The sequence below is a fragment of the Xiphophorus hellerii genome, chromosome 22 (genome assembly GCF_003331165.1).
Source record: "Xiphophorus hellerii strain 12219 chromosome 22, Xiphophorus_hellerii-4.1, whole genome shotgun sequence".
NCBI classification, from domain to species: domain Eukaryota; kingdom Metazoa; phylum Chordata; class Actinopteri; order Cyprinodontiformes; family Poeciliidae; genus Xiphophorus; species Xiphophorus hellerii.
The window spans coordinates 8,197,142-8,221,950 of record NC_045693.1 but is presented as its reverse complement, the minus strand read 5'-3'; the positions used below and the strand labels follow the sequence as shown (position 1 = coordinate 8,221,950).

At 37.8% G+C, this 24,809-nt stretch overlaps 2 protein-coding genes across 6 annotated transcripts in view; one reads left to right on the top strand and one right to left on the bottom strand.

The window, feature by feature from the left end:
• Positions 1-6,988, top strand: part of srfb (serum response factor b) — a 32,452-nt gene extending 25,464 nt beyond the window's left edge. Inside the window, exons 4-8 of one of the 5 annotated variants that reach the window (XM_032553572.1) lie at positions 381-545; positions 833-943; positions 2,221-2,418; positions 2,511-2,612; positions 4,714-6,988. In XM_032553572.1, the coding sequence (XP_032409463.1) occupies positions 381-545; positions 833-943; positions 2,221-2,418; positions 2,511-2,612; positions 4,714-4,754 (617 nt within the window). In that variant the 3' untranslated portion in view covers positions 4,755-6,988. The remainder of the gene's footprint in view (positions 1-380; positions 546-832; positions 944-2,220; positions 2,419-2,510; positions 2,613-4,713) is intronic. The other 4 variants (XM_032553571.1, XM_032553570.1, XM_032553574.1 and 1 more) reach the window with 4 other exon arrangements.
• A 625-nt stretch (positions 6,989-7,613) lies between these two features.
• Positions 7,614-24,293, bottom strand: fhip2a (FHF complex subunit HOOK interacting protein 2). Its single transcript, XM_032553569.1, has 17 exons — positions 23,972-24,293; positions 22,583-22,661; positions 21,165-21,334; positions 20,954-21,058; positions 20,745-20,867; positions 20,443-20,655; positions 19,150-19,346; positions 18,919-19,033; positions 18,720-18,796; positions 18,421-18,613; positions 16,433-16,605; positions 15,781-15,927; positions 15,620-15,710; positions 15,400-15,543; positions 14,569-14,709; positions 12,376-12,479; positions 7,614-12,290 (listed from the first exon to the last, which is right to left on the bottom strand). The coding sequence occupies exons 1-17, from the start codon at positions 24,014-24,016 to the stop codon at positions 12,179-12,181; spliced, it is 2,229 nt and encodes a 742-aa protein (XP_032409460.1). The 5' UTR covers positions 24,017-24,293; the 3' UTR covers positions 7,614-12,178.
• Between the last annotated feature and the right edge of the window lie 516 nt (positions 24,294-24,809).

The window sequence follows — 24,809 nt, the reverse complement described above, 5'->3', positions numbered from 1 at the left end:
TGCTTCCATAGTTCAGAAAGTTGACCTCATTGAGCAAAACCAATGTGCTTTTTGGATTCAGCACATCAAAAGGACCCGAAAAACGGTTGAAAAACCCCGGACAATTTTTTGGCTGTTGACCAAGCTAGTAATGGTAGACTGAGGTTAAGTTTTGTCGAGTTTTAGGGCCGTTCTTGCCGTTTATCCAACTTTGATCTCACAATCTACAGTTTCTGATGCTGAGGGAAGGAGATAGTAATGTTGCCTTTTTATATTTAGCGAGTCTCTGAACATGCAGAGGACACTTTTGTGCTTCAGAAAAATTAAAAACAGGATTTCTGCTTTTTCTTAAAACACTATTTAGTTTTAACCCATGTGTATTTGTGTGCGTGCCCCTGCAGCAGGCACCTCTCTCCCCCCCAGCACCCCCACCATTCCTCTGAGCCAGCTGCAGCAGCACTTTCTGGCCCTCCAGGGGCAGCATGGTCAGACCCTGGCCGCCGCCCCGCAGCCACAGCAGGGACAGCAGGCTGTCCTCCGCTTCCCTGCTGCTGTCTCCCTCACAGGTGATCTGCTCTGCATGCTGTCACCATGCCTGCCTCTGCTAATCTCAATCATACCTTCATAAACCTGCTGGTTGCACACTGCTTTCCCTACTTCCTCTGCTAATATTCAGCCATCTAATGCTAGAGTTACTCTCTCCACATGCACGAGGACTTTCTCCTAACTCTGCTAACGGTACTAATGTGACGTAGTTCTTTGCTGCTGTTCCCTGGGTCAGGTTCTGTCGAGTTGCTGCAGTGGCTTCATGGCCTCTGTGTGTGTGTGTGTGTCTGTTTTTTTCTTTCTGCAGGTGCAGGCGTTCCTCAGCAGCTCCAGGCCATCCAGGTCCATCCCAACACACAGCCCAACTCCAACAGCGACAGCAGCCCCGAGATCTCCCACACCTCCGCCAACTCCACCGGTAGGTCGGATTTTCACTGGAACAATCACAGTGTACGCAGATTCAGGTTAACTTTATTTTTGATAAATTTGCAGCATTACAAAAAAGAAAACTTTATTTTGCTTACCAATATTATATCAAAACAGGAATAAGCTGAAGATAGCACATATACATGCCAACCCTATTCAAAGAATCAGCAGCCTACAATAATGAAAAATATTTATTTTTAATATCAATGTACATTATATACACATACTTAATTTACATGGTTACACAATACATCATCAATCAATCAGTGAAGTTTATTTGTATAGCACATTTAAGCAACAGGGCAGTTCAAAGTGTTTTATGTCATGAAAACATAAAAACATTAAACACATTTACAGTCAAAGATTGTGAGATACACATATATATCTAGATAACACTTTTATATTTTCTCTTTTATAATTTTACATTTAAAGGTGCTTTTAAAACTCACCAAAAAAAGCACATCATTTGAGATCATCAATTTATTCATTCCACAGTTTCACGCTGATAACTAAAATACATTTAGATTTTACTTTTCTCGTTAGCAAGTTCAAATATTAACTTTGAACTTAATAATTATTAGTAAATTAGAGTAAATTATTTGTACTCTCTCTTAACTTAAATAATTTCTTAATTCCAGAAGAAAAACTTTTGTTCAATGCTTTAGTCATTATTACCAGAATTTTTTATACACACAGTTTCTTAACATTTTATAGTATTACTTTGAATAAAAAGTTTACAACGTCTCAAAAAAAGTATTGTTACCTCAAGCAACGAAAAACTTTAATGGATTTTATTTCCATTTTAGAGATTATTGTTGGAATTTAAAGCTCATCAGGTTGAATAAGGAGCTTCTGTGAACAGCAATTTTTAAGCCTTGCCACAAATTCTCAATGAGATTTAGTTCAAGGCTTTGATTAGGCCACTCTAGCACATGAATATTTATTCATTTAACCCATCAGTGTTTAACCTTTACAAACCAAAGAGCCATTTTATTTCCTTCAATCCAGCTAAATAAAACTCGTTTAGAGCCGCAAAATGTTACATAACCATTTATGAAATGAAAACTAAACATTTCTTAATTAATATCTTTTTTGTGGTAATTTTTAAATTATCTTGATAAGAAATTTTCCCACTATAAATGATAAACGATACATTGTGATGGAACGCACATGCCTGAGCAGGAAAGAGAGTTTGGATATTAAGCGCCATCTGCTGGCCAACATGTGCGCACCCCTCATGCCTTTAGACTCTCTCTCCATCTCCCCCAGCAACGGTGAGTCTCCCGGCAACCATCGTCACTTCGTCAGTGCCAACGTCTGTGCCGGGCCACATGATGTACCCCAGCCCTCACACGGTGATGTACGCCTCCACGCCAGCGCTGGCCGACGGGGGGCTGGCCGTGCTCAACGCCTTCTCCCAGGGAACCCAGGCCATGCAGGTGTCCCACGCGCACAGCCAAGACACAGGTGGGAGCCGCACCGCGTCGCTTCAGACAGCAGGGACAGGACTGGAGGCGAGGATTCACAGATTTTTGATCTCTCTGTGTTTTCCTGCCCAGGTGCCGTCCCTCAGGTGTTCCTCACAGCACCTCCCGGCACGGTGCAGATCCCTGTCTCAGCAGTGCAGCTACACCCAGTACGGCAAGATCTGCATTTCACAAGTGAAACTCTCATATTCCCTATGCAACCAGCATGCCACGTTGACTTCACTAATGCATCTTAACAGAGCACTTGGCACACAGGCCACAGGGCTGCATCCTGTTTGGTCTTTATTGAATGAATGTGGAGTGTTCAGTTGGCATCTTGTTGGTTTTTATTTGTTGCCAAACACATACAGAATACACCAAATACACAGGTGCATCTTAGTAAAAAAAAGAATCGCATCAAAAAGTGCATTTATTTCAGTAAACTCATAATGATTCATTACACATAACGATAGATTTCAACCACTTTATTCTAATTTTGATGATTGTTGCTTGCAGCTAATGAAAACCCAAAATTATTTTCAAGTTTAGTGGAAGGGAAGAAAAACATGTGATAGACCAGTGTTCCCCAACCCCCGGGCCGCGGACTGGTACCGGCCCGTGGACTGAAATAATTAAATATTTCCAGTTTATGTATTATTTGAGTCTGGAGGATCTTTTATTTTGAAAATCCTTTAACCGGATTCTCTCGGTTACGTCTTGCGCGCCAACTTTGCAGCAAAATGAGTAAGAAACAGATCAGATTCTTTGGAAAGTTTCTTTGCGAAGGGGAAAAGGCCCAGAGAAGAGACAGGAGAGTGGATTTATCCCGGGAGGTGATTCCCACATTCCAAGCTCTTCATGATATGGTGACCGGCTCGTTAATGAGCCTTCAAACTGCTTCACCACATAAAGACCAAGCCAAGACAATGTTGAATATGGCCGATTTTAGATCTGGCATATTCAACACACCACCACGTAACACACCACACACTGCAGGACGTTGTAAGATTGTCGTAAAGGGAAAATTGGGGGGGGGGGGGGGGGGGGGGGGGAAGGTTCTAGCGGGAACACCAGCATGCAGAAGCATTATCTGACGGTTCCTACTCCCGACCCCGCGCCGCTGGGGCCGCAGCAAAATTGCCAAGTCTTGACCGGTCCACGGTAATAAAAATGTTGGGCACCACTGTGACAGACTACTAATGTATCTATATGTATTGGCGTCATCAAAACTAAAATGTGTAGCAGAAGTTATTTAATTTGTACAAGAGCAGATTAAAAAAGTTACAAAAATATGGCAATTGATTACAAATTATACAAAATTTCGAGACTCATTCTAACCTATAGACTCTTTAAAGAGTGAAAAATATCTAATATTCTTCGATTTCAAAAAATACACTGCACGTCTTATCTATTTTTGAAATCTGAGCATTAATATTAATAGAAAGTTCAGTGGAAGGAAGAAATACAGTAAAAAAAAGGTCAGGATACGATTTCTGTATTTAAAATACATTTTTTTTAAAATAGTTCCTATGTAATGAGAACAGAAAAATATTAGAAAATAAATTTTAGAAACTTAATTTTGGGTTTTCATTACCTCTAACTGTCAATTACTTGAAATACACACTTCTATTATGTCACTCTGTGTGGAAAACATCAATATATAAGATGAGCTTTTCGGTTGAGTTTTTCTTTTCTTGCTTTACATCACAGAGAAAAACACAGCTGTAATCTTCATTCAGTGGAAATAGCATTTATTTTATTAATACTTCAGTAATATTTTTCAATTATACCCATTTCCTCTAACTTAAAAAAATTTAATCTCTGATGCATTTTATATGAAAGTTTACTGGAAGGAAAACTTGTGTAGTCCTTTTTTATAATCATATTTAATGAAATTTTCAGATAAACAGAATTTTTTTTGGTTTTATTTTTGATACTTGCATTATTACACTTTCATCATTAAAACCAGTTTAATATAATATATTAATATATTTAATAGAATTACTAAAATAAATGAACTTTTTGAAGTTATTCCAGTTTACTGAGCTGCGCCTGTAGCGCCACAGTAGCAGTGCATGGATAAAATGATTGAAATGAAGTGAAAAACATTAAGCTAATGTGTTTTATGGCGTCATCTTGAGTGTTTATCCAGGGCAAATGGCTTTCTGTGGATTAGCTGCAGGATCTCCATTTGCTCTGGCTGCTGTGATGACCTGTGATTGGCTGTCTGTAGTCACCCCTCTCTCCTGGTACGCTAGCGTTTTTAAAAAATGTTTATTAATTAATTTTTCCGCAGATGGTGATTGGCCAGCAGTCGAGCGGCAGCAGCAGCAGTAACCTGACGGAGCTCCAGGTGGTCAATCTGGACACGACACAGAGCACAAAGGGCGACTGACGGACGGCTGGAGCTGTTTAACATGGCAGACACACACACATACACACCCCTACACACACACACACACACATCTCTATTTATTGATGCCTTCCTTTGAAATTTACCATCACTCTTCTGAATGTGATTTATCAGTACATATCTATAAACACAATGAAGGGCATATGTGTGGCAGGCCCTTAAACAATATGAAGTATGTTTTTGGTATATAAATATATATATATATTTGCAAATACATAGGAGATATATCACTATATTATAATTGGAGCCTATTTTCTATGCTGTTAGATGGTGTTATTTTTAGCGTGAGCTTTGTTTCCTTTTGACAAAATGTAATTACACACACGGACTGCAAGGTGCCACCAGCTTCACACCAGCCAAAGAGACATTTGTTTGTCTGAATGTTCCTGTGTGAGCCATCCGTGCACAAGCATGTGCCTGTGTGTGTGTGTGCGTACACACATCTGGGGTTTTGTAAAACGGGGGTTGGGAGAGGGAGGAGAGAGACTTGCATTCTGGCTTAAAACAAAACGTTAAAAAAAAAAAAAACATTTGGAAATGTAAATAGTTTTTAAAACAAATGAACAGTTGTATTTTTTGGTCGGTTCAGTTTGTGCAACGGCATGTAACAGGTTTTTTTTTTTTTTTTTTTTTTACATAGTGGGTTTTGTATGTAGAAGTTGAGTTATTTACATGGATGTGAAAATTAATGCACCATTGTTCACTACAAGATGGAGAAAGAAAGCTGTTATCTACAACTTTCTGTGCTTTTGTTTTTGTTTATGCTGTTTTTTTTGTTTTGAAGGAATTTCCAGATCATGTAACTTTGTCAGTGAAAGTATAACCCTTTTATAATTTACTGCTGTTGTATTCTTTGCTTTAGAGAAGATTTCAGTACTGTACCCTCTGTTAGGCGTGACAATCGGATTCAGATATTTCCTATCAAACTTTTAGTTTAATGTTCATGAACTGACGTATATCCTTGGTAAAATGAGTAAAAAGCCTTAAAATTATTCGAAAAATACATGTTGGCCTTGAGATTTAGATCATAATTATGCAGAAAAACCCAATAATCACCCAGTTTGAGTACCACCCACGAGATTATAATTAAAATGTTGAGTTTTTCAAACATAATGCCAGATATTAAGAGGAGAAATTGGCTTTTTGGTTAAACTAGATAAAGCCTTGCTTGTATCATTTTTAATTGTATAAAAAATTTTTTTATTATTATTCCTCTGACTGTAGAGATCCAAAAAAAACACTTGTACCTATTTTTCTTCACTTAGTTTAAAGTTATGAGTTATGTTTTGCCTTTCACATGCCTCTCATTGTTACAACATATTTATACTCCCAAGAATATAGCAAACAAATTAAAAGTTCCCAAATTAAGCTAAAAACTACCCTGTACCATGTATTGTATTGGGATGCTGGTAATTAATTTTGTTAAATATTTCCCTCCTAACTACTTATATGAATTTGTTTACATTTTTCAGTGACTCTGCAATGGAAGACGATTTTCTTTTAAGGCTTTATACTGATCCTTACCAGGGATGCTGTAAAAATACAACTAATTCAGACCAAGTAGATCCATTTCCAGATGCTACTCTAGTTGCCTTGATCCATCTGTGGGTAAAGTTTAAAGCTGGCAGAAAAGAGAACGGTTTTCTGCGAGAACAAGGATGTGATTGTTAGGGATTGTGTCCTGAGGTGCTTTAAAATGTTAAGATTACTGACTGAGTCTGAGTTGCAAGTCTAGACTTGCGTCCTCTTTTTGCGCCATAGTGCCTGTGATGCAAAGGCATATTTTGAAAGCAAAGTAATGCAAGGCTGTAGGATATTTCTCTCACACGGCTTTTGGACCTGCCGCCCTGTTTTCTGCTTCACCCTGCGAGGGGGATTGCTTATTGTTGACTCATTTCTCCAGAACTGGTGGGATGACAGAACATGACAAAGAAAACCCGACTGTCGATCATGATGCCATCCTGCGGTCTGTTAGCGTCAAGTTACAGACATTCACTCTGGTACTCATTAGGAAATGTTTAATTTTTTTTTTTTTTTAAAAGATTGAACAGAGTTTGTGTTTTTCACCTCGTCGTTGAAAGAAATGATTGTGTATTTTTGTTGTATTGTACAGACATTTTGTAATAAAAAGATGAAATGCAAACTGTTGGAAAAATGATCACATCTGTGGAGAAGCAATTTTTTTTTTTTTTTTATCAGGACAAAGAATGCTAAACAAAATCATGCTGATTTTGAACAGACCCTAATAAAAAGTATAACCATCAGTTAAATGATGACTAAATGAACTTCCTGTTCTACAGCAATTAGTAGGAAAAACAATGTTAAGGTGTAAAATGACCGGTGTGATAAAAACCAGACACGATGCAGTGATTGGTGTCCTGTACATCATCACACATTAAGAAAAGAGCCTACAACAGCAAAACCTACAGGGGCATCTCAGTAAATTTAGAATATATATATTTGACGATTCAAAACCTGATTTTTTTTCTCCAGAAAATTTTAAATATTAAAGAAAAAATGTGGAAGAAATGTTAAAAGCAAAAACTAATTTTAATGAAGAAATCTATAATAAAAAAATCTGTAACTTAATTAGAAGTTTGGAAGGAAAAGACTAGAAATCTTAAAGCCACAAAAGGTCATTTTTATCTAAGAAAAAGCAGGTGGGCAGAGTGCAATAGAAATAAACTCAAAACATTTATTTTATGGGAAATGTTAAGTGGAAGGAAAATATGTGGTAGAAAAATTCTTAAGCAAAAAGCAAAGAAATAAAAAGAATTTGGAAAAAAAAAAACATTTCAGAAATTTTTTTCAGTAGATTTATCACTCTTCCAAAGAATTCAGTAAAAGGTTTTTAATAATGAAAACCAAGACTTGTTATTGCCACTACAAGCAGGGGGAAAAATGCTGACAGACACTTGTCCAGTAGACAGTCACTAATTACCTCCACAAGGAGTGTTATGGAAGCTGGCTGTTTTAAAGTCCTGTATCAAAACATATTAATGGAAAGTTTAGTGGAGGGACAAAGTGTGGCAAAAGATTCACAACCAACCAAGGTAAATGCAATCTTGAAAAGATTTATAAAGGCAACTCTTAAGTCGGAGTCACATCACTTACCCAGCCACACTTTTTCCTTCCAATTAACTTTTGATCTTGAATGATATCCTAATTTATTGAGATGCACTTGTAGGATAAATGAAGTATCCACAGTGTTTAGTAAGGCATCTTCTCTTCCTGTCAGTGTCTTCCCAGACCAAAGTGCTGACAGCTGAGAACAAGCTCGGCTCCACTGGCCCTTTTCTCTCTCTGCACGATGAAAAATAATTGCTTCAAGCATGCATTTTCACCAGGTAGTATAACTTTAACGCTATTGTACACATACAATATACAACTGTACACCAGAAGTTGCAAAACAGTCGATTTAAAAAATGTGCATGACAGTTAAAATAACAAAAAGAAAAGAACAATAGAAATGTTACTCCTGGAACATCCAAAACTTCTTTTTTTCTTGGTGTTTTGGTTCATGAAGAAGAAAAGTAAAACATACAAAACAAGAATTACAACAATGTGCAAATCTGAATCCATGCAAGCAGTTTGCATAATGTAGCTTAGGTGCAAGAGTGATTAATTTGGAGAAGGAAATAAAAACAAAAGGAGCAGATACTCATGGCTTCAATCAATAACACTGTCATTTCTTCTCAGCAAACAAAATACCAAACAGAATCGATCCCTTTTGGGATCAAATTAAAACAAAAAGCACATTTAGAAACTTTTCTATGAGCAGGATTATAAATTAAAGACACCCTCCAAACATAAAGGCAACACACAACCCGTTCCAACACCACCGGTACATCATCTCTAGGATGAACGACTAACACTGCAACACCTCACAGGATGTCATGACAACTTGTGAAGGACGTCTCCGTATGCTGTACTGGGAAGGGTTTAGGACAAAACTTTTTTTTTTCTTCTTCTGTCCAGCTTAATTGGAACAACAAAAAAAAGAAAAATGAGACAGGTTCCTCTCAGACTCAAATGTTCATCCCTAAAAGTGAGAAAGTTCAGATCTTGATGACTAGAATAATAGAAGACATGTTTCTCCACCAGGCATGAGCCGTTTTCCCCCAAACTGATCCAACTCCTTCAGAAGAGACACCAGAGAGAGCGTTACCCCTCCCCCACTTGTTTCTGCACATGACCAGTCAGCTGGCTGAAAGAAAATTTCCTAGAAAATTAACCTCCAGCTACATGTTGGTGTAGATTCTGGGACAGGAAGGCAACTTCACATCTCTTTTCATCTTGAATATGTTTCCTGTCAACCAAGAGGCTCCTTCAGACAGTAATGTGGACATTTTGGACAGGAAATAGACGGTTTGATATTTGTGTGAAAGAAGCCGTCGATGTAAAACATGAAAAGCCAACTGCAGGTTTCATCTTTCTAACGCCTGCACTGCAGCCTCGACTCATCTGAGAGGCAAAACATCGAGACAAAACCAAAAATCCAGTTGCCCATTCTGCCGTTTGGAAATGTTTACAGTCAACATCTACAGCTATTTTATGTTGTGAAAACTAAAAGAAGCATCTTCTTTAACGTCTGCACACTGCCTTTCAGCTGGCCTTGTAACTAGGAAGTCAAAATCATCCGTTCTGTAGTTTTTGTTCTGGTGAGAAAACTAAAGCAACATCCCTGGATTCTTACTGAGAGACAAGAAGTTTTAAAACTACTGCACACTGCTGGTCAGCTGGCTGAATAAAGACTGCTACACGTTTCTACAAGGTTGACAAAATCAGCTTTTATGGACAACTGTTTCTGACAACCGCCATATTCTGCACTTAATAAAGTATAATCACTTTAAAAAGTGCTGCACACTGCAAGTCAGCTGAATGAAAAGGAGGTTGCTACACCTTGCAACTTTAAGTGAAAAATTTGGCTGTTTAGAAATATTTCTGGTAGTAAGAAAATATGGTCTCGTGTAAACTAAATATTTGTTACTCATATTAAGACAATGTTTCAAGGCTAATGTTTGTTATGATCCCAATTTTAGATTTTATGCTTTTCTGTATTTAAAAAAAAATCAGATTTCTTTCTGAATTTTTTTTTTTGTTGCATAAATAAGATTCTACAAAATTTTACATCCAAAGTGTTAAAAACCAAAGTCTGTAGATAAGGAGGAAACAAAGATGAGGATGGACAGCCATCTGCCTCTTTTCCTAATCAGCATCAGTCCAACTACATGTGCATGCAGACACTGAAGGTTTCCAAGATAGTCATGATAAAAAAAGCTGAACTCAAAAGTTGTATGGAGAAACAGCTGACGCTACAATAACTGTGTACAAAATGGGTGCGAACTTCTGAGGAGGTAATCTGCTGGCACCAGCTCATTTTGGGGATTTGAAACATTCAACAACCTGGAAATTAAAATATTTTTTTTTCAATTTCTAACTTTTCATGACCAGTCAAACAAAAAAGTTATTTCCTGAATGAGAACTAGAAACCAACTAAATTTAAGAGTTGAATATTCATTTTATCTGTGTATCAAAGTCAACATAATATATATATTTTTTTTAACTGTTATAATATTGGTGTTTTTCGAGTAAATGAGAGAAATCTTCACTCGATGTAACCACACAATGAGAATCTCAAAGCAGCCCATGCCTACTCTCTAAAGAAATGACTAGATATGAACACTGATGAGTAAAACAATGAACACTCCGAACTCCGATGAGTTCCTGAAGCCTCGTCCTAATCTTCAGTGATGTAACCAGTGCAGCGAGGTAAGGTCCGTGTGCAAATCCTCATTTTCTGCAAATTCCCAGTTTTTGCTCAACACGACGTGATGGAGGGTCACATCTTTGGGTGGTGAAGTACTTAAAGCCAAACCCAGGAAAGACACCAAAACAAATTAAAGTCTCTGCAGTCGGTCATTAAACAGACTCTTAATTTCAACAAAACATTAGATAATAAAAAAGGCAACATGAAAGCAAATCAAGAAATAAATAAGATGACTTGGCATTTAAAATGAGTGCATTACGTCACTATGGATGTAACTACAGATATGTGTAAGGGCTGATGGTGAGGGGGTTTTCCCCTCTACAACTTTTCTCTTGGTTCCTGCACAATATTCAGAAAAATGTAAGACTTTTCCAGACTCCTTTATAAGAAAGAAAATTAAGGAAACATAGGAAGGACAAAAGAGGGGAAAGACTAAGGAGGGAAGGAGGAGGACACCATGGTGTTTCTCAGAAATAAAGGAAGAAATTTAGACAATTGGATAGGAAATGAATATAAATATGTCTCCATATTATTCACTTTTGTTTTTACATAATTTTATGATTCTGGAAAACACAGAACTCAAAATCCAGACTTTTCCAGGCAAAGTTTTTCAGGGACAACAGAAGAAAAGAAAGAATGTCAAAAGAGAAGGAGCATAGGAATGACAAGAAATGAAGGAAACAAAGAGAATACATAGGGTGAGGGAAAGAAGAAAGGACAAGAAAGAAAGGAAGGACATCAGCAAGGCTTAAAGGTACGGCATGGAAAGAGAAAAGATACAGGAAGGAAAGAATTTTGTTTCCATGTTCTTATTTTGTTTTCTTATCCTGGAAAATCCTAAACTCAAAATCCAGAGAATTCCAGTCTTTATGTTCAAAGATGAAAGGAAGAAATGACAAGAGGGACAGAAGAAAGGAAATAAAATAACACAAAGACAGAAGGAAAGACAAAAATATAGAAAAGGGAAAATTAGATAACTGGATGAAGAATAAAGTATTTCCATACACTTATTTTGTTTTTCTGTAGTTTTCTAATCCTGGAAAATTTTCCGGATTGTGCAGGAACCTCTCTCTCTCCAAACAGACAACACAACGGGGATTAAAAACAAAATGTTCCACAGAGAAACACTTCGCTGTAAATGAAAGGTGCGACTCCACACTAAGGCAATGTAACATAAATAAACACATTTACTCCTCTATATTAAAACTCCACACTCATTCCAAAGGTAGAAGACAAGATAGATTAGAGAAGGGCAGTGAGAAACTGCACAGGCTGGAAAAAAAAACAAAAAACAAAACAACAAAAACAAGAGTCCAGTGAACATGTCTGTGCACCTCCATCAACATCCCTGTCCTCTGTCTCGTCCTCTGGCTGGGCAGTGTCTGCGCTCCGACCTGCTCAGAGGTCAGAGGAAGGGGGATGATGAAGCCCGTCCACCTGGGCTCCTAACAGTCTTGCAGGTGAAACCAGTAAAAGTGGTAATTTTCTGCCAACCCTTTGTCGCCGGCGCCCGCGGAAGGCCCCGGCTCGTCCTGACCCGTCTGCCTGGAAGAGGCAGATGGTGGAGCAGCAGGACGGTTACGGCGAGGACGAAGCCGCTGCGTGATATTTGACGAAGGCGATGGCTGCCAGCTCTTTGCAGAACTCCTCAAGCACAATGACACCTTCCAGCAGCGTACTGTGGTCCACGCTGTGAGGACAGAAAGAGGGACGGAGAGGGCGTTTCAGAGGTCAGCTCAAAGGAAAAGCGGCTGATGCCGTCAGTAAGTACATACGTGACTCCCTCTGGCTCCAAGCCCAGAAGTCTCTTCCTCACAAGCAGCAGTTTGGGGGTGAAGTCTGGGATGCGGTGAATCCTCAGCATTAAATCTCCAACCACCTGAGGACACAGGGTTTACTCAGGGAGTTTTCACACCTGACTTGTTACATTTTCAACTGGTGCGGTTTGCTTTCACACAGTACTGTGTCAAACAAAGCAAACCCTTTGAAAAAGCTGTTCCCCTCCTAGCCTGTGGTGGCGCTACACCAACAACCACAGAATGAAACAACACAAAACCTCTGAAGAAGATATGAGTAAAACTTCCTCATAGTATAGCGTGGTATTTTAGCCGTTTTAGGATTTCTCTTCTGTTTTTGACAAGAGTCCTTGTCATTTCTCTTTCTGGAACACGGGTGTCCAAACTTTCTGTCACATAGGCCAAAACTGTCAGCTCAAATGTAAACAATATAATCTTTAAAAAATAACCAAAAACGTTGCAATTTTTTAACCTATTCAACAACAAAGTAAGCATGAATATTTTAATAATAAATTGTTTTTGTAGATACAAAACTTCAAATAGCTTTTGCACACTTTCCTAGTGCAAGTAAAGGCTAAATGAAAGCCATCCAGTTTACTTATTTTGGGCTCGATTGAAGAAAACAGAAAGAATATTTTGTTTGTTCTCAGCAACAAAAAACAGAATCTAGGTCAGTCTTCTTTTGAAAACACTTGCTGTATTTAGCTAAGTTTTAATACAGCAATTAAAGGCACTAGAGTGTATATTAGCGCTTAGGTCAAAGATTAAATGTGATCCTAGCTACAATAGAAGGACACTAGAAAATTTCTGAAGAAATTTAAATGGGGTCTGCCAAAGTGTGCCCGTCGGTTGGACGCTAAAAATTAGCATCAATGCTAAAGCAAGCTACAATGTACTCAATAGCATGTGGAGAGTCACGAGCATGTTGAGTAACATGGACTTACTTCATTCAGTATGTTACAATTACAATTAGTGTATAAGCTAAAAATAGCCAGAATGCTAATGTTAGCCTAAATGCTGCCAATGGCATGTAAGGTATCACTAGCATGTTGTCTTACATTGACTTCCTCCATTCACTGTGCTAAATAAGGCTAATAAAAAAAACTGCTAATGTTTATGCACTGCCTTCTGATTTTTACTTTTGCAAAAGTAAAAAAACAAATATTTACGTTGTTGCACTTCGGTACCAGAAAACGCGCTCATCTCTTAGCAACAGATCGACAACAAATACTATTGTTCAAAAAACATACGATTTCTTCTGCTTTCTTTAAGTACTACTTATGTTATACTACTCAACAAGAATTGTGCAGTTTGTGAAAATGTTTTTTTTTTTTTTGTCATCGGTGGTGAATATATTATAAAACAGATATTCAACACAAAAGTAAAAATCGGATTTATACTTTGTAGCAGTTCGTTACCAGAAAAAACCCCTAATCTCTTTACAACAAATTTATTGTTTGTAAGTAGACTTTAATTTAAAAGTTGCGATTTTCTCCTAATTTATTTAATTTAGTCTTGAATAGTTGTAGGAGGGGGGAGGGGGGACACAAAATTATTCCACAGGCTGAAAATGGCCCCTGGGCCTCACTTTGAACACTCTCTCATAAAGTTTTGCACATTTTGTCACGTTATAGCAACAAAGCAAATCAAAATATCCCACAGCATGATGCTGCTTCCACCTTGCATCAAAGTGGGACTGGCGTGTTTGTTATGATGTTTTTTTACTATTTAAGTATTAAGTGACTCATAAGGGTTAGTGGTTCCACTTGATTTCTTTAAGGGGTGTATCACAAGATTAAACAAATCTTGTTCATTATACACAACTTTATCACATACAATCCCAATTAAAGACGTTAAAAGTGGAGCAGGAGGTAAAAAATCTATAGCATAAAGCAGCTGCTTCAATTAGTCTGTAAATACGTAAGCTGTGATAATAATTAAAAAAAAGCGCTGAGCAAATTCCCAGAATTCATTCTCCACGTAGGAACTGTAGTTCTGGGAACAAACATGTGGCAAATTTCACACAGTTATCAAACTAATGAAACTTCTGATAATTTCAAGGCAGTTGCCACAAAATAAAAAATAACCAATATTAAATCAACTGCAGTCTGTAAACTTTAGTAATAGAAACATTCTCTGTCATGGTTGTGGCATCTCACGAGGACGTCTCACCCTGACAATGACGGAGAACAGCGACCTGCAGCCGGGGGCCAGGCTGATGTAAGGGTCCAGCAAGTATTCATGAAGGTGAGGGTGGGGCAGCAAGGACAGCTTGGAGAGCACGGCAGTCACCTGCAGGTTGACGTCATAAGGCTGCAGGGAAACAGGACAAAGCAGGAAATAAGTGATTAATTCTCAAAGTTTCATTTAAAGGTCAAAACAAACATGAAACTAGGATATTAGGGCCAGACAATAAGAGTTTTGTTTTTAAATGACAAGAAAAAATGATAAGATTAGCATAATTTCTCAAACTGATGAGAAAAAAAGTTTTTTAATGACAGCAAAACTTCCATAGTTATCAAGTTTGAACTCACTACGTCCATGAGGTTCTTTCTTTGAAATAAAATGATTTAATTATTGATGATTTGATGCTGATGTATTCAAAGATCACGATTTCTTATTTATAAAACCAGCACTGAAGTATAACTTCACAAAATGAGCATTACGCATGTTAATGCAGCTTTTCCGAGTAGTTCTCATAAAATAATTTATTCTCATTTTCTTACAACTTTATTTTTGTAATTTCAAGAAACAAAATCCTTAGTCTGACAAAATACTGTCATAAAACTAAATGTTATCCTTTAACTATTAGGAGAATCACAAGTGTTTGTGTTTTATGAAGATATCATAAAACACAAACACTTGTGATTCTCCTAATAGTTAAAAGAAGTTAACTATTAGGAGTTAACAAAAACTTTAAGCTAAGTTAATCAAAAACAGAATCAATTTAAGTCAATATTCAATATTCCTTCAAGATTTGACATTATATTAAATCAAACTCACTTGATCAAGGATGCGACCCATTCTGTCAAACAGAACCTTTAGGAAGTGACCTTCAAAGAACGGCATGTCCAAGTTACATTTCTCCAGAGGCTTCGGACTTCCCCTCCAGTCCCACCGCTGGCAGACGCCACAGAAGTCCCTGAACTGAGGCGAAAATAAAACCCTTTAAAGGAAGAAGACAAAAGCAGAAGACTTTCTTGGTTAGAGGAGTGGAGCTGACCTGTCTGTGAGCGTCTCTGAGGTAGGTGTCGTAGCCGGTGCCTTCGACGTGATACGACGACTTGGCCTCATCAGGCACCAAACACAGGAAGCTGCAGGAAACAAACTAGTTAGAACAGATAGACACTTCATCCAGCCCTGCAGCAGGAACAGATCCAGCACCTATTGACGATCTTGTGGACCTCGGTTTTCCCGTCAGACTTGGAGTGATCGGGGCTGTGTTGGGGGGAGGAGCCGAGCCAGTCAGAGCCAGACAGCCTGCTGTCCGGGGAAAGGTCGTCTCCAAACAGCGGATCCTCCTCCAGGTCCCTGCAGACGGAGATTTGTTCTCATTATCAAGTTTTGTCTTGTTATTTTTAGACAGATGTTAAAAATCTTTTCTTTTTGTCATTGCTTCACATTGGTTACCAGAACTTATTCAGAAATGTTTAAAAAATCTGACTCATATCGATAGCTGTTATGTAAACAGCTGAATAAAATCAGTATTTCTGCAGCTTATGCAGCAGCTGGATGAGGAAAACCAGAAAGCTGGGGCAGGCATGTGTCTTAATGGTTTCTTTAGAACACATTAACCAAACAAAAGTACAGAAGCTAATTAATGTTCACTGGATTTCATTTTTATCCACAACTTTCAATTATGCTAATAATCCTCTACATCACAACGATCGCTACTTAATCTCAGCACCAGAGGAACGGCAAATAAAACCAAACTGAACAGAAGAATCTCCAGCTCATTTGCAACACAGAATGCATTATTTTTATTTGCAGTGTTTTTTGTTCAGGCAGAAGCCGCAGGACGACAGCAGGTCCTTACACAGCGTCGTGGGGCTGCCCGTTCTCCAGGGGCTCTCGCTCCTCCCGCTCCTCCTGCGGTTTGTTCTCCAGGTAGTTCCTCTCCTCCAGGTTGCGCAGCACCAAGCTGTGCAGGATGTGCTGGTTGGGCTTCTGGATCAGCTGCTCGAACAACCGCAGCGTCATGATGCTGATCTGAAGACGAGAAAGATTCGTTTTACTTGACAGGGAAGTAGGCGGCTGTTGCTTTAACAACACAAAAATGATTCATCTTTCTTTTGTGCTCTAAGAACTTCTGTCATGCTCTAATTAGTATTTCTCAGCTTTTAGTTGCTCATTAGATAACTTTTAAAGAGCTTCAGTGAACAAGAAAATTATACGATGTAAAAGAAAAAGAAAGAAAAGAGATTTCCAATTAAAAATGTATGTGATAAACCAAGACATACTTGTTAAATGGATGCAAAATAATACATTCTTGCCTATGTTAGAAAAAGAAATGTGGCCTTCAAAAGTTATTTGGCTCTCAGAGCAGCCAAATAAAATTTGTTTGGAGCTGCAAATGTCATGGCTTTTTGAAAAAAGGCAACTTTTTAGATAAATGTGTAATTTAGGAAATGTCTAGTCATTTTTAAAGAACCAGCATTTTACTTCTATTTTTTAGGATTTAAAATGAAGATATATAAAAATATACGTTTAAACGCACATAGATTTCAACCTAATGACAAGGAAAAGAGATTTAAAACATTTCTGGTACTTTTATAGTGTCATACTTTCTGTATTTAGTGCAAATATTGCAGAAAAAAACTTGGAAAACAGTTAAAAACATGCATTTGTTATTAATTTGTGAAAATCCAAAGAGCCACTTGCAGCTCCAAAACCACAAGAAAAGTTTAAAGTATTTACTGAAAGAAAGAGACATTAATATTTTTGTTTATGTCCAACTTTTTGATATGCATGCAAAACATTATGTGTGGCAACCCCCCCAAAAAAGAAAACCCACAATGTTTAGCATGGTGGTGGGAGTATCATGCTGTGGGGATGCTTTTCTTTAGCAGGAAGAGGAAACCAGGTCAGAGTTGATAGTAGGGTGAATGAAGCTAAATACAGAACAATCCTGTTAGAAACCCTGAGACACTTGACCCTGGTTAAGGTTCCTCTCCCAGCAACAGGACAATTTGGACTTGAGCTGATTTGTTATTGGGATAACTACAGAAGTGCTCATTAAAAGTATTTAAAACTCACTACATTTGGTCTGGGATTGTATGTTAGAGTCAGTAAAGCCACGTAAACACTGCTCTCATAAAAAAAATCTCAAAATAGTTAAAATTAACAACTTACAGATTCTTGAAAAGGCTATTTCAGGACAGCAGGTGCATTAAGTAGTGCAGGTTTATGAACTGCATTTAATTAGATTTTTACAAATATATAGATTTTTATTGATGCCCTCATGAACGTGGGGTAGAAACAAACAATCCAAAAACACTTTTAGTTTTTGGAGATCGCTAACATCATCATGCAAAGTTTATCATTGTAATCTAATTTTATTAATCTACATGCAAGATCAAATGGCAAGAAAGTTCCCTATCTAGCGAGACATCCATCCTGAATATGCACCCATTGGGTTTTAGATCAAATCCCAAATAAAACTATAATTAAGAATCTGCAGCAAGACTTCAAAAACTGATATTTACACAATTCAATCTTAACTTGAGCTGTTTTTTTGTTTGTTTTTCTTTGCAAAGAGAAATAAGCAACATTTTAGCCTTTGTGTCAAGAAATAGCAGAGACTCCTATTAAAACAAGCTGCAAATGCATCAAAATGGTGGTTCTGGTGTTGACTCAATGTGGCAGAATGCAAATGGACGGCACATTTTTCCAAAGTTTATTAAAATATTTTTCTGTCCACAGTTCTGTGCTACTTTGTGTTGCTCGGTCACATAACACTGAATTTTGTGGTTGTTTTGTGCGAAAATGTGAGGAAGTTCAAGGGGTATGAATATGATAGATAACCTCATCTGACAGATGGTCACAATGCTCGATGAGTCTGTGTCTGAGTGGATTCTGAGCGATGGTAGCCGGAGTTTCTGCCTCCTTGTCCTCTCCCAGCAGAAAGTAAACAATCTCCTGCAGCAGCGCTTCGGACGTCACCTGCCTTATGATGCGGTTCAGCAGCGCCGTGGAGGTCAGGATTCCCACCTCAGACCTGCGGCAGCATGCAGAGAAAACTTGTTTCGGAGCAGTCACGACTCACTCCGGTCTAGAAATGTCAATACGCGATGATTGATGGATGAATCAGGAGCAGCACTTACGTCTGCATGAGCTGTGGTTCCATCACAGACACAAAGAATCTTTCTCTCACAGCCTTCGCCATCACTGCAGCGGCCGACTAGAAGACAGAAAAACAAAGAAACAAAGCTTTTCAGAGAGAACATCAGTAGTTCTGTCAATTTATACTACAATACAACACATCAAAGCGCAACAATCAGAGCTGGTTAAAAAAAAAAAAACCTTCTGCGCCTCCTTGATGAGCTGATCGCAATAATCGAGCCACGACAGGAATGATATCAGAGCTCTCTTCCCTGTGAAGACAGCAGCATCCTCTTTCAGGTTGTATACATCTAGACTGAAACAGATAAAAAGGAGGAAAAAATAGGACTTGTAAGGCCATTCAAAACACAATTTCATACAAAATGTTATTTAAAGACAACAAAATGACAATGGAGTTAAACTCCGATTTACCCCCAGTTGACCGACTCCACAGTCTCGATGTCCAGGGGGTCCATGGATGGCGGCAGAGCTTTATAAAACGAGACCAGCCTGTCGGTGAGAAGCTCACACAGCTCCGTGTTTTCAGTTAAACACTTTGCAGCAGCTGGCTCAGGCAAACTAACGAGGAGCATCAAGCCCTCGCATGCTTTCACCACTATCCTGCCATCCTAAAAAGAAAACAAAACACAATCCTGATTATAAACGTGATCAGATTTTTCAGGATTTGTAAACGTTTGATCCTGCGGTCCAGTTTTTTCCCCCAGAGGCAGCCATTTTTAGCATCTTATATTAAAAATTAGTATGATTAGCATAGCTAGCAATATCCAAGTTATGTTTCCAAATCCAGCATTTTTTAATGGAGCTGAAAGCTCAAAATGATAACACAGAGAAGTAGTTGATTATTCTGACTTTTGATTGGGTAACAAAATTGGCAGATGTTTCTTTTAACCACTTAATTCGTATTTATATAATATAAATATATTAAAAGATGAAAGTAAACAGAGAAAATTTATTATATTGCAGAAAATGCTACAACACAGCATTCCATTGGTATTTACTTAACTATTTGTAGCAAATGACACAAAAAATAGTTCAATAGTGTGTAAACTCAACATTTTCTGCTTGACTAACATCAATACTGTGTAAGGTTGATCTTTTAGTTATTTTTTCTATTGATTGATTAATAATTGGACAACAAAAGGTGTTTAATATGAGATTTGTCATTATAGAATTTGAACCAGGTGAAGTTAAAACTAAACTATGCTACTTGTGCAGTTCTGGGTAAGAAATATTTGGAGACAAATGTTTGTTTTTTTAAATGCAAAATGTTTTTGTACAGTTTTGACTTAATTACTGCTTTGTATCGTTTTTTTCATCAAATTGCCTTTTGTAGTCTGTATACTCCAGTTAGTGATCAATCAATTTCTAAATCAGTCGACAATCATTTCAATAATTCCTCACAATTAATCGTTTCAGCCCTAAAACTGAGTAACTTTGCTTCACTCTGTTCAACCTTCCTGCTTTCAGTGGAAAGTCTTGCTCTCTCTTGCAGCCTGAACCAACACAAAATACAGTTTTATTTTAAATTCCTCTGTCTTCAATTTTTTTAATAACTCACTCATATTGTAAATAGCTAACAACTTTCAGGCCAGAGGTTGTCGTTGTTTTTCCATAAGGTGAAAATCAACAGAAAGTTGAAATTTTGGACGATCAAGCAGAAAAATAAATAAATTGAGCAAAATTATTCATGTGAAATTGACTTACTGGACTCTTTGTGAGGTTAAGCAGCGAGGTGACCAGATTGTAGTTGTTGGTATTGTTATTGTTAGCAGCTGGGCTTGAGGTGGCAGCAGAAGCTGTGGCTTGAGGTTCTCCAAGATGATCTGCCCGAGACTGTCCCGTATCTGGAGCCAGAACACTTTCCTTCCCCCCTTCTGCTGCAGCAGAACTCTTTACCTCTGGTCTCTTTGATTTGTTCTGCAAACATTTAAAATGTAAAAACAGTCTGAGACCAAGACATTTAAAACTTTTATAAAAGCTCTACATTTCTTCTCACAAGAACCCACCTCAAGGAAGAAGTTGACAAGGTATGGGTCCTGTTTTAGTTTGGCACAGACAATGCAAAGAAACTGGATCTCCTCGTTTTCTGTAGGCGCAGCTAGAACCTCACCACACAGCCGGATCAGTTTCTGACAGATTGATCGGAGGGATACGTCCTAAATAAGTAACGTGCCATCACACACAGAAAGGAAAAACAAACGGTGAAGAGTCTCACCTGTACAGGTCGGTGGACGTTGATGTGTGGCAGAAGCGGCTGACGAATGTGAGCGAGCAGCTTTGTGTAAAAGGTAAGGATTTGCTGTTTCATTCCAGGAGGACACTGAAACACAACGTTTAGAAACAATCTGATGAAAGCCACCTCAGTTTTTACTCTGTAAACAACCAAATAAAACCTAATTGTCTAGAACAATGAAGGACCTCCTTACATCTGCTTTGCCTAACGTGTAGAGGGTCTCCAGGATCTTGTGGTGCAGGAGGTACTCCATGCAGGGTCCCGTCTCACCAGACTCCCTTTCTGCCTCCTCCTGGGTCAGAATGTCCAGCATCTGCTCCAGGTGGGATGGGATGTTGGTGTCTGTGACTGGGGCTTTGTCATCTAACAGAAACATGTTAAACACCTTATTAATACCATAAAATGCAAAAATAAAAAGGTAAAATACACCAAATCAAAATATAAAAGAAATAATTTATAGAATTACATTGCTCATGGTGGCAGCAGGTTGAAGTAGCTCTGTTACATTAGTTCAGTTTGTTCTTTTTATAGACCTTTGCGCGCAAGTACTGCTAATCCTCCTCATTTGCTTTTGCCACCCTGCCAGGGATATGATTTTTGTCCATTATGATTGATGGAAGAGACGGTTTGAACTTCCTCCTTCTCTCTGCTCTGCAGCCATGAGGCCTCCTTTTCAACTCCCTGGAATTTGGGGTCGTAGTTCAAGTAATATTTGAGATGCTAATCAGCTGCTCCCAGTTGTAAAAACAATACATTGCAGCCACGGTTACGCATCATAGCAACTGTCAGAATGTTAAAAAGTAAGAGCAAAAATCCTTCCAGCTGCACAGCATCCAAAAACAGAGTGAATAATTGTCCAAACACGTAAGGAGGTGAGGCCTTCGCAGACAGAGAGAGTTCAAATATATCATTGGCATTATTGCAAGCTATAACTTACAAAAGTTGCAACACTAGTTGTTTCCAATTGCGATACTGCACATGCTTATGCTTTAAGGATTTAATGTATTGTGCAACTCTAATTAGAAGCTTCAAACTTTAAAAAGTTGGGGTTTAGCTGCCAGACATTTGTGTAATATGAGCGTATAATATTACTTCTATAGATGAGCATGGGAAAAAGAAGACAGCTAAGCATCGCGAAAGGCTACTGCAATGCAAGCTCGACATTCTCAGAATACTTGACTGTTAGCGACTTTCCATTTTGTGCTTTCTCTGAAACAGTGAAGCTGCTCTCACAATGCAAACAGGCTTCCAAAGAATGTGCAAATCTGAATCCTACCATTTAGCTCATTTGAGTGTATTATCAACCCTGAGAAGAGTGTTGATGATATCTAGTTTTAGACTGAAAAAAAAACACAGATCAATACCAATGTGAAACAGCAGCATTTTTTTCATCAGGGCTAAAAAGAAACTGATATAAAAAAATAAAAGATTATTTCAGGATGATCCTGCCTGACTCAATTTTTTAAAAAGCACTGTCACTCAAATAAAAATAACATGCTATGAAAAAGGTGCCTTTTCAGCATTGCAAAAGACTAACGTGTTAACAATGCAGAAATAAATCTAAATAATCATTTCTTCTTCAGCTATGACCAGATTTCAAACATGTCTTACCAGAAGTTTCAATGTAATAATGTGTAATGCCCTTCCAGTGATAAACAAAGTCTTCTTGCAAGGGTAGAGATGGAGCAAGCTGGAAAACAAGAGGGAAAAAATATCAGTTAAATTTCATCGTGTCCATGTAAGTTACTACTTTTAAAATGTTCCCTTAAATGTAGTACTTTTTATTTTTAGTATTTTAATATTTATTTTTCTGCAAATTACCTTGAATATGAATAGTGAACTTGTATATGTTGTGGGTTGAATGGCTACAACGGCCTCTCAAAAACAGCTTTCTATTTCTTATTGCAGGTTTTGCAATTGCTAATAAACATAAACAAACGTCCAATAAATTACGTATTTGTTTTCTATTTTTCTCATTATTCCTGTAAGCAACCAGGCCTTTTTGTTAATGTTTCTCACCCAACAAAGTCGTTTTATTCTCGTATTTTTAAAAATCAGCCAAATGGTCCTGCAACTTCTGACATGTTGGCAAGTTTTATAAAGGCCTCGTCATTAACATTTGATTCAGGTGTGTTGGAGCAGGGATGCATCCAAAAGTTGCAGGACAGTGGAACTGGAGGACTGGTGGTCTTCTTCAGAAATTACCCCAAATGATAAGAAAGTAAATGCAATTTTAAAATGTTGTAAAAAAAGAAAAAAGAAAAAAAAAAAGACAGGACTGGATAATAAATTAAAGCAACATTTCCGCTAATTTAGTGGCTGTTGGTGTTTTTATTGGGCCACTTCTTAACTGATTCGGTAAAAATGCTGGTATGTCCAACCATGAGTCGAGGTCATGACTCTTGCATTTTTATTTTGTGGGGCAGGAACTGGAAACATCTTGAGGACCACTCCTCTAGGTGGCAAGGAAACCAGTCGACTGCTTAGCTTTATAAACAATAGGAGTAGAAAGACAGGTTTTCCTGCAGCTGGTGCTTATTGTTCATCAGGTACCCTACTCGCAAACATCTAACGTGTAATTTTAGCAAAGTACTGAGGCAGAAAGGCCACGGACTGTCAATTTGAAATGGTTAATAGCATGTTTGCGCAACATCGCGGTCCAAATATTTCGACATACTGTTTGAAATAGCATAGCTAGCGAAGATGTTAGCTTAGCTTTTAGCATGTCAAGGGCTGAAAGGTAGCTTTTGAAATAATTCGCATTAATGTATACACTTGTCACTCTTTGAAAAGATAAAAATCAACCAAACAAACAAAAACACCACAGCTGAGAGTACCGAATGAAAAGAAACAAGCAGAAAACAAATATCATGCTAATTGTTAGCTTGCTAGCTAACAGCCTAATGCTGACGTTTTGACAAAACACCGACTTTAACCCAAATTAACGCCACAAAACGAAAACCTATACAGAAAAAAACGTCCAGCTATAATAAAACTCACCGCTTCCACGGCGTGCTGGAGAATGGACGTAAATTTGGAGAACATCTTGTTCTTTGACTGGACCAGTTTCTCCCGAGAAGACCTAGAGAATTCCTCTATCTTCTTCCTGTTGTTGCCGCCTCGCTCCAGATTTGAGGTTTCATACAATGACCCTTGAAACGAAAGAATATAATGAAAGCAATAAACTCCCAGCACGTTCTGGGCCTCGGAACTTTACAGGCCTGGCACCGCTACTGTAAACAAGGCGTCTAAGGGCTCAGAGGAAAGGTAGGCTCACTTTGGACACGGTGGCACTTCCCTCGCCAAACGCTTCTGATAGTGACCACCAGGGGGCGCCGATGCACCGGACAACAGTCACTGCATAAAACTGAACTCTGTTTTGAAAGGTGAGCTCAATGAAGGCTAAAAATATGTCTAATTCCATAAATTAATACATTTCTAAAAAATATATTTAAATGTGTAAAATTTTGAATAGAACATAATTTACCAATATATATCTTAAAAGTCAATTAGATAAAAATAAAAGGGTATTTATACTTTTCTTATGCCTTAATAATTTACTTATATTTCATATATATAATTATATATGATTATCCAGATAAATATATTTATGTATAAGTCATTGTATCTCTTTAATATCAAGGGTCTAAAGTGCTAAAATTCAATACATATTTAAGTTATTGAAAAAAATATTTATGATCATTTTCAAAACTATAATTATCAGCATAAAAAAATATTTCATAATCCTGTGTTGCTACACCTCATCATTTTAAAAAGATGTAATCCTGAGATATTGAAGTCAATGTGCAATCCATTGACAAGGAGATTGGTCTGAAGA

Coding starts and splice junctions, on each gene's coding strand:
- fhip2a (XM_032553569.1), bottom strand. CDS start 24,016: ATGTTCTCCAAATTTACGTCCATTCTCCAGCACGCCGTGGAAGCG. Junction 15,711..15,780: donor GTCCACAAGATCGTCAATAG/GTGCTGGATCTG, acceptor TGTTTCCTGCAG/CTTCCTGTGTTTGGTGCCTG. Junction 15,544..15,619: donor TCAGAGACGCTCACAGACAG/GTCAGCTCCACT, acceptor TTTTCGCCTCAG/TTCAGGGACTTCTGTGGCGT.